Genomic DNA, 14,087 nt, shown 5'->3' on the forward strand with positions numbered 1-14,087 from the left:
TAGACCTGAACCCACCGAAGAAGCACTTGCCCATGAGCTTACAACCCGAAGACGTGAGTTTTTTCTTCTCTTTTTTCTTTTATTGACTATTTAAGTCGTCCAAATTCTGAACTTTTTTTATTATTTTATTTTTAGGAATGGCAACCATGAAGGAAAACAAAGGAAAGGGCGTTGCTGGAGACGAGATTGAGGATGAGGCATGGGTTATCAACTCTAGTCCATTGCATATTTGTAGAAAATTTTTGCTGACATAGAAAATTTGATACATACACAGATTTCTCATCCCACGATCACAAAGGAAAGCGGCTACAGTATTGAAAACTCTAATCAAATTACCTTTGGTATACAGCACAAAAGAGGCAGTAACAAAATGTAAAAAGGGAATAAAAAACATCAAGCAAAAGAATACAACAAAAAAAAAAAAAAAAAAAAGCTGGGATTTAGAGATACCTCAATTGAATCATCCAGCTTCTATCAGTATTTATATACTGCGAGGAGAGTAGGGAGGAAGACAGAGAGATTGCCATTAAAAGGTGGGGAAGGGGAAGGGACTAAATTTGCATGAGAAACAGAAGGTGGGGAAGGGGAAGGAACAAAATCTGACATGGTGAATATAGAAAGTTGAGGTAACTGTGATTTTCAAGTGTTTTCTATTGAAAATGCTTGGATTTGGGCTTTATGGTGGAATTTAATTTATAAGAAGTGGGTTGGTGGAATTAAATTTCTAAGAAGTGGGCTTTATGTTGGAGATAAGTTGTGATTTATTTTAATTTTATTAGTATTTTAAAAGTGGAAATTTGGTCTTTATCTATAGACTTAACTGGATACAAGAGTCCTATATCAAAGTCAAAGGTTGGAGTTTTGGGCGTTTCTATGTCATCAATTGCCTTGGTAATTATATTGTTGATTTTGGCAATCTTGTTTTCCTAACCTTTGTTTTTCCTCGTTATAATTTTTACAATGGATTGTCTCATATTGAAGTTACCAAATTTTCTGTTCATTTTGTTATCCTAGTTATTTAACTTCAATAAAATGTATCCTCCCATTTAAATATGTTTCTCTAGGTTTAGAATTGGCAATTCTTCAAAAGGTTTTTTGTCAAATTGTTAGTAACTCATGGATTGATTTATCTACTTATTCTATTTTTATGTATCTTCATTGATGTCTCAATATTCTCGTTCCATCAGCTCTTCATCTATTTTGTTCTTGGAGGCTCGTCATTTTGTGCCATGAAGCATAATATCACAAAAGGACTTATAACTTAGTTTGATAGAGTCAATCCTATGGCATTTTTGGCAAGGTCCTGCTAGTTGGGGCAGCATTAATGGTTCATTTGGATTAAGGGGGAGGGAGGGGGAGTAGAGTAGAGTAGAGTAGATTTAGCACAAAATTAGATTATTTTTAGCCAACACTACTCTACTCCCCTCCACTCTCCCCTCCTTCCCCCCTCCATCCAAACAGGCCATAAGAGTTCTCTTATAAGTAGCATGTATCTTTCCACATCATCTGTCCTAGTAAAGTAATTTTTTTTTTTAAGTGGCAAAGCTACTAGAATTCTATTGGATTTATATTATTAAATGTGTGAGATGCTGAAATTATTATTATTTACATAAGAAAACTTCATATTTCTGATGTTTAAGATTCTGAATACATTCAGGCATACTTTTAATATGGTGCTGCACAAATTTGGAGAGCAACTCTACTCCGGGCTTGTGATGACTATGACTTCTTATCTAAGCGAAATATCTAAATTGATTCAAGATGATCAAGGATAGTTATTATTGGAAGAGCTGAACAGGAAATGGGCAGATTATAAGAAGGCATTGGAAACGATCCGAGTTGTAATGATGTACATGGAAAAAACTTTCATCCCAAGCACCCACAAAACTCCTATTCATGAGCTTGGGTTCAATTTGTGGAGAGATATTGTCATTCCCTAGACTAGGCTTTAGGATACACTTCTTGAGTTGTTCATCAAGAAAGGAATGGTGATGTCATAAATAGGGATTTAATGAGGAATATTATAAAGATTCTAACAAATTTAGGTTCTTCTGTTTACAAAGAAGACTTTGAGCAGCACTTTCTTGATGTTTCAGCTGATTTTTACTCTCTTGAGTCTCAACATTTCATTAGGTCTTGTGATTGTGGGGATTATCTAATAAAGGTTGAGAGACATCTCAACAAAGAAAAGGAGAGAATGTCCCATTATTTGGATAACTGAGAAAAAGTATAAAGAAAGAAAAATCTTCATGTTTGGCTGATATATGCCAATTATTAACAGGACACTAGTACATCATATAAGTAAAACACAAATAATGAATATGTTAAAACTAACGCTTCATTTTCCTATCGAAGATGCTAGGTCTGTAAGTTGAAATTGCCATGGCAACAAGAAAGGGGAACTGCATCAAAACAAAGAGGGTGATAGGAATACTAGCCTAATAAATAATAGGTTTAAAATCCATGATTGTTCATGTAGCATAAGAAAAAGGGCAGCGGAAGTTGAGGATTCTCATAAACTTCAAGACTGAAGTTGAGGAAGAAAATAGTGAGAGAGCATCGGATACTATAAAGACCATAAATAATTTTTATCATCGAGCACACACAAAGACAAAAAAGGGATGAGATTCCAATTATTATTTTTTTTTTTATAGGTAAATAAGAAAATTAATTAGAATGAATAAATGCACCTCCGGTACACAAGCTGCGCACTGGAACTGCAGAATTATGACATATTACAAGAGTCTAGAAAATTGAAAAAACTGGATCTCAAGTACATAGATGTTTCAGCCATCCAGTCAAAACAAAGATCTTAAAATAATCATCTTGAGCTCCATTGTTCTGCGTTCTGTTCTAATTCCTTCAAAAGCCCAATTGTTCCATTCACACCAAATGATCCACATAAGGAACAAAGGAATGGCCTTCCAGCAATTGCCTTCCCTGTTGAACTTACCACACCGACCTGTCCAACCAGCCAGCAAGTCCACTACACGGCAAGGCATAATCCATTGCACGCCAAATAGGCACAAACCCATATACCATAATTCCCTAGAATACTCACAATGCCACATAATATGATGCTATGATGATGATAATGTTGAAACAATTATGAGCAACCTTCATAAACAGTTCTAGAATAATACCCTTGCTATGAAACTTCTTCTAGCTACTATTAGGCAATGAAACTATGAGTAGATTTTAAACTAATTCCCAAAAGAGAAATTTCAAGCTTCCATATGTATTCATTCAATTGACAAGGTGCTTAGAGTGACCAGAAATCATCTTTAGTTACACGGGAAATTGGAATTGCACCTTAAAATCAATCATTGAAAAAAAAAAAGAAAAAACCTAACAAATAGCATCCAAGTATTGCTACGAGGGAAAGAGAATGAAAAAAAAAAGTGATAAATGAAACCAAGAAATAATAGAGTCACACTATATCTAAACCTTCACAACACATTTATATATCAAAACATAAAGATTGCAAATAAGAGAAGAAAGCAAAAGAAGTTTATAACTTTGAGTTGACAAATAGCTCCTTCACCATCAAAACAAGTTTTTGTACAATCCTTCAATTCTTAAGCTTCATTGCCAACAACCCATTTGCCAGAGTTCTAACTATAGACATGCTAGCTATAAACTGAAAAGAGAAGAACAAAAAAATCTGTGCAAGACTAAAAGAGAAGAAAAAGAATTCTCATATACAAAAGATTTTACTCCATGCTTCATCGGATTGTGTCGGATCAGAAATTAATGAAGTAATTAATGCATCAAAATCAGCATCAGCAATAGAGTCTGATTTGGATTGACTGCATACTTCAACCAGGGGTGGTAGATCAGAAAATATTTGACTCAATGGTTCATCTGGGAATGTGGGATCAGCTATCCATGCAGCAAACTCTTCATCCGTAAAAGTATCAGCATCCAACCGAATTACATGCAGCAAACTCTTCATATAATTATTACAAATACCCTTAAAAAAAAGCCCAAAATCAAGAGAACAATTCAAAAGAAATGGTTCGCTGCTTCAAAAATACTTCAGTCCATGCAATACCAAAAAATAAAAAATGTTCTGTGGGCCGTATAATCTTTCCATATTTCAAGTCCAATACAACTCCCCTCCATTCAAGCCCCAAAAGAGAATAGATTTTTTTTAAAAAAATTTTTTTTAAGATAAGTTCAACTTATTATGTTTGCTTATGATAATAACTTTTTATCATTATATCAAGATATCAATAAGTTTTTTGTGTAAGCGGATACAACTCCCCTCCATTCAAGCCCCAAAAAGATAATGGATATATAAATATATATATATATATATATATATTAAGATAAGTTCAACATATGGCATTCACTCTATATAATAACTATTTATCATCATATTAAAACACCAATCAGTCCCATAAAAAAATCAATCAATTTTTGATATAAACAGAAATTAAACTCCATATTTTTTATTCAACCATCAACTAATTCTCGTCAAAAAAAACCATCAGACAGTTAACCAAAAATAGACCGTAGTAGTTGAATATGAAGAGCCGGTTAATAAAAATCAATCACGAGGTGAATATAAAAAAGAAAAAAAAGAAAAAAAAGCACGAGTTATTATATAATTTTTGGCCATCTTTCTCACAGTACAATGTACATACCCACTCAGCCACTCTCTTTGAAACAGAGAAACTTCATTGATCGGTCTTTTGTTAACATCATCAAAGTTATTGTTTTTTTTTTTTGTTTTTCTGAATTCTATTTCATTCAGTTTTGTTAACGTTTTTGCTCTAAATTCAAACCCTTTATTTTATTTTATTGAGTGCTCTCATCTGTCTCTCAGATGAAGAAAAATGGCTTTGAGATGGTCCGCAGTAGCCTGCGAAGCCAGCTTATTACACGATCAAAAGATAGAGAGATTGGATTAACAACATCTCTCTCTCTCTCTCTCTTTCTTTTCCTATGTCTCCAGTGCACTGCCCATCTCCCTAAAACCCGTTTTTTGTTGTCCCATCACTTCCATGCTCTGACATTGAGTTAAAGTTCAACTAGACTCTAGAACTAAATCAGTACACCTTGTTAAGCTGTTCAGAAACAAGAATAATGACACTCTATATGCCTCTATTCAGGTCTTGTACCACTTTAAGAACACTAACCCAACTCCATGCCCATCTCTTTGTCACTGGCCTCCATAAAGACCCACTTGCCACCACCAAATTGGTTGAGTCTTATTCTCAAATGGGTGACCTCCAAACTTCAAGACTTGTCTTTGAGACCTTCCCTTCACCAGATTCTTTCATGTGGGGTGTACTTATTAAGTGTCATGTTTGGAACCACTTCTTTGAGGAGTCCATTTCATTGTATCATAAAATGTTGTACCATCAAGTCCATGTCAATGGATTTATATATCCTAACATTCTGAGAGCTTGTTCTGGTTTTGGTGATCTGGGTATTGGTGGGAAGGTCCATGGGAGGATAATCAAATGTGGGTTTGATACTGATGCTATTGTTGAAACTTCATTGCTTAGTATGTATGGTGAAATGGGATGCTTATATAATGCTCACAATATATTCGATGGAATGCCAATGAAAGATGTGGTTTTGTGGAGTTCAATTATATTGTGTTACGTTGAGAATGGAGAGGCAAGTGAAAGATGTGGTTTTGTGGAGTTCGATTATTTCGTGTTACGTTGAGAATGGAGAGGCAAGTGAAGGGTTGGATTTGTTTCATAGGATGATTTGTGAAGGTGTTGAACCAGATTCGGTGACAATGCTTAGTGTAGCTGAGGCTTGTGGTGACTTAGGTTTTCTGAGACTAGCAAGGTTAGTTCATGGTCAAATTGTGACAAGGACAATTAAAAATGAAGGGTCTTTGGATAATTCTTTAATTGTAATGTATACTAAATGTGGTGATTTACATAGTGCAGAGAAGATCTTTCAAAATGTTACTCAACGGCATACTGCTTCTTGGACTGCAATGATTACATGCTACAACCAAACTGGTTGCTTCCAAGAAGCAATAGGTGTTTTTCTTGAGATGCAAGAGTCTAAAGTGGAACCCAATTCTGTAACCATGATGGTTGTCATATGTTCTTGTGCTAGGTTAGGTTTGCTTAGAGAAGGGAAGTCGGTTCATTGTTTTGTAACCAGAAAAGCGTTAGATGCTGACCTTGATTTTGTTGGGCCAGCATTAATAGAATTATATGCTGAATGTGGAAAACTAAATTATTGTGAGGAGGTTCTTCGTGTAATTGGGGAGAGAAATATTGTCTCATGGAACATGCTAATATCTCTTTATGCTCGGAAAGGATTGTTGAAGCAGGCATTAGTGTTATTTGTGCAGATGCAGACACAGGGACTGATACCAGATTCATATGGCCTGACAAGTTCTCTTTCAGCTTGTGGAAGTGTGGGTTCAATACAGCTTGGATATCAGATTCATGGTCATGTTATCAAAAGGGGTATTTTGGATGAGTTTGTCCAGAATTCACTAATTGACATGTACTCAAAATGTGGCCTTGTGAATTGTGGATACAAGATATTTGAAAGGATTGAACAGAGAAGTGTGATAACTTGGAGTTCTATGGTTTGTGGATTTTCTCAGAATGGTAATTCAGAAGAGGCAATCAGGTTGTTTGATCAAATGTATATGAATGGAATTGAGATGAATGAAGTGACTTTCTTAAGTGTAATTCAAGCGTGCTCCCATTTGGGTCATCTAGAAAAAGGAAAATGGGTTCACCACAAGCTCATAACTGGTGGTTTGAAGAAAGATCTTTATGTAGATACAGCTTTAACTGACATGTATGCCAAGTGTGGAGATCTTCAAGCAGCCCAAGGAGTTTTTGATAGCATCTTAGAGCGAAGCGTGGTTTCATGGAGTGCCATGATTGCTGGCTATGGAATACATGGTCAGATCAATGCTGCCATCTCACTCTTCAATCAGATGGTAGATTCAGGAATAAAACCAAATGAAGTCACCTTCATGAATATACTATCAGCTTGTAGTCATGTAGGATCTGTGGAAGAAGGTAAGTTATATTTTAGCTCAATGAGGGATTTTGGCATCAAGCCTAATACAGAACATTTTGCTAGTGTGGTTGACCTTCTGAGCCGAGCCGGCGATCTCAGTGGTGCATATGAAATTATCAGATCAATGCCATTTCATGTGGATGCTAGCATCTGGAGTGCTCTGCTAAATGGGTGTCGAATCTACAGGAGAATGGACATGATTAAAAGCATAGAAAGTGATCTTGTAGATATTTGTACAGATGATACTGGATACTACACCTTATTATCTAATATATATGGAGAAGGGGGAGACTGGGATGAATTTGGGAAGGTGAGGTCAATGATGAAAGGTCTAACAAAGGTTCCTGGGTGGAGTACAATTGAACTTGATAAGAGAGTCTACAGGTTTGGAGCTGGGGACACTTATCATTTGCAAACCAATGAAATATACAGGATTTTGGATAATTTTCCAATTGTGGCTATTGAACAAGGATGTGATGTAGAATATAGATAAGGTTAATATCTAATCTTTCTTCAAGGTATTTTTTGCAAGTTCACAGTGAGAAGTTAGCAATTGAATTTGGAATAAATCAATATCACTCCAGGAACAACACTGTAGATTTTAAAGAACGCTAATGTTTGTAGAAAGTCATTCTTTCATCGACATTGTGCAAGTCAAAGGCAGAGAGATAATCTCACAAAACTTGATTTGCTTTCATTTTTTCATGTAACATGGTTGATCTTTTACAAATCAAGCATTAAACAGGCTAGTGTTATGTATAGTGCATTGTATACATTTTGCTTACTCCGAATTTGGGAGGGAATGAAAGGAAGAGAGAAACAGTGTTTCAATTGTTTAAGTATTTCGGAATATATAAAACATGTTCCTTTCTCACCAATTCCTCCAAAGAAGAATGAATTTAACTTTTCCTTTGCCTTTCTTTTGCTCTCCTAACCCTTTTTTTTTTCCATGCTTCTCAATTTTTTCAAGTTTTGTGAAACAATTTTTGTCTCAAAGAGTTCATGCTTTTACATATGATACAAATTTATAGTTTTAGGAAAAAGATTGATATTAACATCATTCTAACATATATGAATATACATTTTTCACTATTTAAATTGTACCAGAGTCAAAATCTATAACGTGTTATTTTTTCCTAAGTATCCCTCCGCATGCATAATGTTTAGGAAGCCAATAATTCTACTTGCTGGGTAAAACTTGATAAGATTGTCCGAAAAATATTGATTCTCTTAGTGAGCGTTTGTTTTGGGCTGAAAGTAGCTGAAAGTGGGTTGCGTTTTACATTTTTTTTTTCTGCACCGTTTCTGCTTTAGGGGACAAGAGTACTATTCACACACTATTAAACACTGTTCATACATTGTTTGGCACTGTTTACAGGTTAAAAAATATTAAAAATGGGTCCCACGATACTATTCACACAATTAAAAATAATTTTGCTACAGTATTTTCAGTTTTCAGTTTTTAGTTTTCAGTTTCAGCAACAATAAATTCAATCCAAACGGACCCTTACTTTCTGTTTTTGTTTAGGAGTTCCTAATGATTTTTTTAAATGTTTTTATAAGTGGGAGAGGGGGAATCGAATCCAAATTTTCTACGCAATGCTACAGGCCCAACAATTTTTACTACTTTTTTCATGACAATTGAGTTGGTAAGCTTTTATTGATTTTCATCTAGGCTCATCACTTACCTACCATTAATAGCATGCCACCTAGGCAGTGTCATTTTTTTTGTGAAATTATTTGTGTACATAGACATTGCAAATTTTCATTGTTGAGAAAATAGGACAAAACCACTTAATCACAACAATTTTGACAGTTGCTAACAAGTCAGTGAGCTCTCTTCTAGACATCCTATACAATGTAAATAAATTTCCTACTAATTTAATCATTTTCAATGAGAAAACAAGTTGATAAGAAATATATTTAATGTGCAACATGGATTAGCGAATAGATACAGTTTACAAAGTCCTAAATTAATCATTATATGGGATAAAATATGCCTAGAACATTTCATCAAAAAAAAAGGGAAAATGTTTGTGCCCAGTCTTATTCAATAAACAAAGGTTTCCACATAAATAGATAGTTTCCGTCAACTCTTACCACCATCTAATGCCAATTCTGTGTTACCCTTCTTGAACAATGGCTCACAATATCGCGTTGAAGTCACCACTGACATTGAAGGCTTGACTATCACCTCTAAACAAATTAATATACTCCATGGATGTACTGTGAAGTACACATATCATTCTTCATAGTCATGCTAGGTGGTCTTATGCATTTATTGTAAAAGCATAAGACTTTCAGAAAGTTATATCCAGGGTTATTATATGTTGAGGTTGCAAAAACCAAGAAAAATCTTCACAACAAGAATTTGACACATAGTCAACTCATAAAGCAGAGGTCCCGGGCCCAACTTCTCCCACCGGGCCATCACAGCCAGCCCCAGAGGACTTTGCAGGTAGACTTGGCACGTGTAGGTAGAAGTGCTTCCATGTGTCCTGGAAAATGGTCTCACCTACAAGAGAAGATACCCTTGTTACCTTAAGAAAATGTGCGTGAAACTCCTGCTTTTATGGGGTCTAAGAAAGGTAGTTGGTAGGCAGGTTCATCCCCATTTCTGAAGAAGCTAATTCTCAAAGGTAGTTGCTTTTACACCACATATCGCTTAGGAGGACACTTACCATCCCATCAAGGTCCTAAATCTACTCATATTATCTATAAATTAGAATTAAAAAATATATATATATATATATTAGAATTAAATATATATATATATATATATATATATATAAAGCCTACAATCATTACAATTTTAATAAATAATTTCATTGATAATTTAATACCCATCATGGTGTTAGTAGTATCAAGTATGTACATTTTAGAGCATCGTAAAATAACTGTTCCAAGCCATCCCTCAGATACTTTTCAACAATAGTGGAGCAGGGAAGTTGGCAACAGTCCAATGTCAGTTTCTGAAAGTACTAAACCTTTACCACCCCACAAAATTGCATTCAAGTTGGTGACAATGAGCCTCGCAGTTTGGAAAACTCCTTATCATCTTATGTTGCGTATTTATGATGAAGAATATAACTACCAGAGCAATGCAACTTTGGGAGGTGAGATATCATCACTGATATCCATCTCCACTTGGCTACGCCCAGGGGACTTCCTTAATCCTCTTTGCTTCATCTGCTCCCTCACCTGATTAACCTGACTCCATCTTCCATCTGAAGCATACAAGTTACACATGAGTACATAGTAACAAGCTTCATTAGGATGTAATAGCATTTTGCGGATTGCCACTTCTCCAAGATCAAACCTTCCATGGAGAAAAGATCCAAACAAACTAACTTATGGTTGAATTGGCATATTCTCAATAAAATCCAAGGCTTCTTCAAGTCTGCCAGCATGAGCTAATAGATCTACTATACATGCATAATGCTTCATGGAAGGAACAAAATTATAGTCCCGGTACATCAAATTGAAACACCTCTGGCCCTTCCCATTGGCTACAGGCTGATAATATAGTTGTAAAGATCACTTCATTCAGCTCTAAATTTTCTTTCAACATATCACTGATAAGTGCAAGGGACCCACTACCATCCCCCTGCATTCCATAACCACCAATCATTGCACTCCATGTTGCACTGTTCTTCTCTACCATCCCATCAAAGACTATACGAGCAGACTTCACATCCCCACACTTGGCATAGAAGTTTAGACACTAGATGATTGTAAGCCCCCCTTTATGGAGAAAGCATGAAGTGAAGAACCAACTCCAAGAGCGCTAAGGGAAGCACAAGCTGAGAGAACACTAAAAAGTGTGACCGCATCAGGTGAGATAGAATTTGATCTCATTTGATGAAAGAGTTCATGAGCTTCATATGCAGAACCAACTTGGGAATACCCTGAAATAATTGAGTTCCAAGTAATCACATCCTTGACCATAACTGCTTCAAATATATAATGAGCATCTCTGACAGCATGGCATTTTGCATACATATCTGTAAGAGTATTTCTCACTGTAGGATCACCTAACCCAAGCTTAATCCCAAGATCATGAACTGACCTTACCAAATCCAAATTGCCTAGCTGCCCACATGCTGAAAGCACACTTGAAGCTGTAACCGAATTCGGTAATATATCAACCCACTCCTCATCCATAAACAACTTTAATGCCTTACTGGGATGACCACACTATGTGTACCCGACAATCATAGCTGTCCATGAAACAAGATCAATAACAGAAAGCTCGCCAAAGATAGAACGAGCATCTCTAACATCCCCTCACTTAACATACATGTCTAGAAGTGCAGTCACCAAGAAAGAATTAAATTCAATACTGTTTTTAATCACATACCCATGAACCCACTTCCCCTGATGCAAAGCTCTTAACTTTGTACACGCAGTGACTAGGCTCCCTACGGTAAACTCGTTTCCTTCAACTAACCATTCTGCATATACCCCACAATCATCAACATCCAAGAAACTGCATTTCTATCAAGAATTTCATCAAACACCTCGCAATAACTTCCAACCTCTCCACATTTCGCATACATATCCACAAGAGCCATCAACACGATACTATCAAGGCTTCCAACCTTAACAATCTCGCAATGTACCTTCCTCCCCTCATTAATATTCCTCAATTCACAACACGCCTTTAACACAATCGAAAACACAACATTATCACACTCTCTGAGGCATTTTCTCAAACAGGTAAAGAACCTAATAATGTCCTCATTCAATTCATTCAAAAAATATTGTTGGTCAGCATAACTTCAACTGATATGAACACAAACCTTTAGCTGATATGTACTAGATATTTTCTTTTTGCTTAGCATGTAATTGATATTTTAACTTAATCACTGGTTACAACAGGTGCAAAATTAACAAAAAGGGAAAGGAAATGACAAAAGTGACCTCTTCTCTGCAGTATTTTTATGTATAAGACAGTTAAAGACATGTATATTGTTGGAACAGGATATAAAAGCATAACTATTTGCTCATAAACATTGCTTACTTTTATCTACAACTACAACTACAAAGCATTCCAATAATAAGGTGAATTTTCAAGGTGATACTATTTTGTAATTACAATTTTTTTTTTTTTTTTAATATTGTATTTCTATAAATCAGCAACTCAATGTGAAATTAGTAAGAGGGTGGCAAAGAACCCTAAAAAATTCTTCTTCAAAACAAAATTGGAGATAATCCTATTTATTTATTCACAGAAATGGTTACAAAGCTATAGTCTTCAAAGGGATAGAAGAATTGTTCATGGTTGCAAATATTGTTAGAACCTTTGTTTTTTGGTATAGAAATTTATTCTAATATCTTCAAATACCAAAGAAAAGACTAACATCTCTACTCAATTGCATAAAGTGTGAAATTCTTCAGTACATAATAACAGAGCAGGTTATCCTACAGAACAGAATGATCATTTTTGGGAAAAAGACACCAAATAAAAAAAGAGAGGATAAAGTATGAATTATTTTCTTCCACAAATCCAATCAAAAGGCATTTAGGAATGGAAGTAACTTAATTTTTTGCTTGCAAGTCTTAAATGAGCAACTAACCTAATGGCATTGGAAACAATCCGAGATGTAATGATGTACATGGAAAAAACTTTCATCCCAAGCACCCACAAAACTCCCATTCGTGAGCTTGGGTTCTGGAGAGATATTGTCATTCCCCATACTAGGCTTCAGGATAAACTTGAATTTGTTCATCAAGAAAGGAATGGTGAAGTTATAAATTGGGATTTAATGAGGAATATTATAAAGATGCTAACGGATTTAGGTTCTTTTGTTTACAAAGAATACTTTGAGCAGCACTTTCTTGATGTTTAAGCTGATTTTTACTGTCTTGAGTCTCAACATTTCATTGGGTCTTGTGATTGTGGGGATTATCTAATGAAGGCTGAGAGACATCTCAACAAAGAAAAGGATGTCCCATTATTTGGATAACTGAGAAAAAGTATAAAGAAAGAAAAATCTTCATGTTTGGCTGATATATGCCAATTATTAACAAGACACTAGTACATCATATAAGTAAAACGCAAATGATGAATATGTTAAAACTAACGCTTCATTTTCCTATAGAAGATGCTAGGTCTGTAAGTTGAAATTGCCATGGCAACAAGAAAGGGGAACAACATCAATACAAAGAGGGTGATAGGAATACTAGCCAAATAAATGACAGGTTTGAAAATCCATGATTGTTCATGTAGCATAAGAAAAAGAGCAGCGGAAGTTGAGGATTCTCATAAACATCAAGACTGAAGTTGAGGAAGAAAAGAGTGAGAGAGCATCGGATACTATAAAGACCATAAATAATTTTTATCATCTTGCACACACAAAGACAAAAAGGGGAGGAGATTCCAAAATTTTTTTTTATAGGTAAATAAGAAAATTAATTAGAATGAATAAATGCACCTCCTGTACACAAGCTACGTACTGGAACTGCAGAATTATGACATATTACAAGAGTCTAGAAAATTGAAAAAACTGGATCTCAAGTACATAGATGTTTCAGCCATCCAGTCAAAACAAAGATCTTAAAATAATCATCTTGAGCTCCATTGTTCTGCGTTCTGTTCTAATTCCTTCAAAAGCCCGATTGTTCCATTCACACCAAATGATCCACATAAGGCACAAAGGAATGGCCTTCCAGCAATTGCGTCTCGTGAACTTACCACACCGACCTGTCCAACCAGCCAGCAAGTCCACTCACGGCGAGGCATAACCCATTGCAAGCCAAATAGGCACAAACCCATATACCATAATTCCCTAGAATACTCACAATGCCACATAATATGACGCTATGATGATGATAATGTTGAAACAATTATGAGCAGATTTTAAACTATGAGTAGATTTTAAACTAATTCCCAAAAGAGAAAATATTTACAGATAATAAAGCACCATATTTTAGAAATTCTCTAAATTTATTTTATAATGTTTCTTTTTTTAGTCAAACATGGAGATTTCACCAACAATGAGAAATTGCAGCACAAACAAGATAATTATGTAATCATAAAATGTTTAAATTTCAAGCTTTCATAT

The 14,087-nt window shown here is 35.2% G+C and overlaps 1 protein-coding gene and 1 pseudogene across 2 annotated transcripts; one reads left to right on the forward strand and one right to left on the reverse strand.

Annotated features, from left to right (window-relative positions):
- Positions 1 to 4,670: 4,670 nt before the first annotated feature.
- Positions 4,671 to 7,829, forward strand: LOC115984152 (putative pentatricopeptide repeat-containing protein At1g69350, mitochondrial). 2 transcript variants are annotated; one of them, XM_031107072.1, is made up of 2 exons: positions 4,671 to 5,570; positions 5,632 to 7,829. In XM_031107072.1, the coding sequence occupies exons 1-2, from the start codon at positions 5,092 to 5,094 to the stop codon at positions 7,511 to 7,513; spliced, it is 2,361 nt and encodes a 786-aa protein (XP_030962932.1). In that variant the 5' UTR covers positions 4,671 to 5,091; the 3' UTR covers positions 7,514 to 7,829. The 2 variants fall into 2 exon arrangements, with proteins under 2 accessions (XP_030962932.1, XP_030962931.1); XM_031107071.1 differs by lacking the exon at positions 4,671 to 5,570 and having other exon boundaries at positions 5,685 to 5,811; positions 5,911 to 7,829.
- A 2,072-nt stretch (positions 7,830 to 9,901) lies between these two features.
- Positions 9,902 to 11,801, reverse strand: LOC115985220 (annotated as a pseudogene).
- Between the last annotated feature and the right edge of the window lie 2,286 nt (positions 11,802 to 14,087).

Source organism: Quercus lobata, chromosome 4 (assembly GCF_001633185.2).
Source record: "Quercus lobata isolate SW786 chromosome 4, ValleyOak3.0 Primary Assembly, whole genome shotgun sequence".
NCBI classification, from domain to species: Eukaryota; Viridiplantae; Streptophyta; class Magnoliopsida; order Fagales; family Fagaceae; genus Quercus; species Quercus lobata.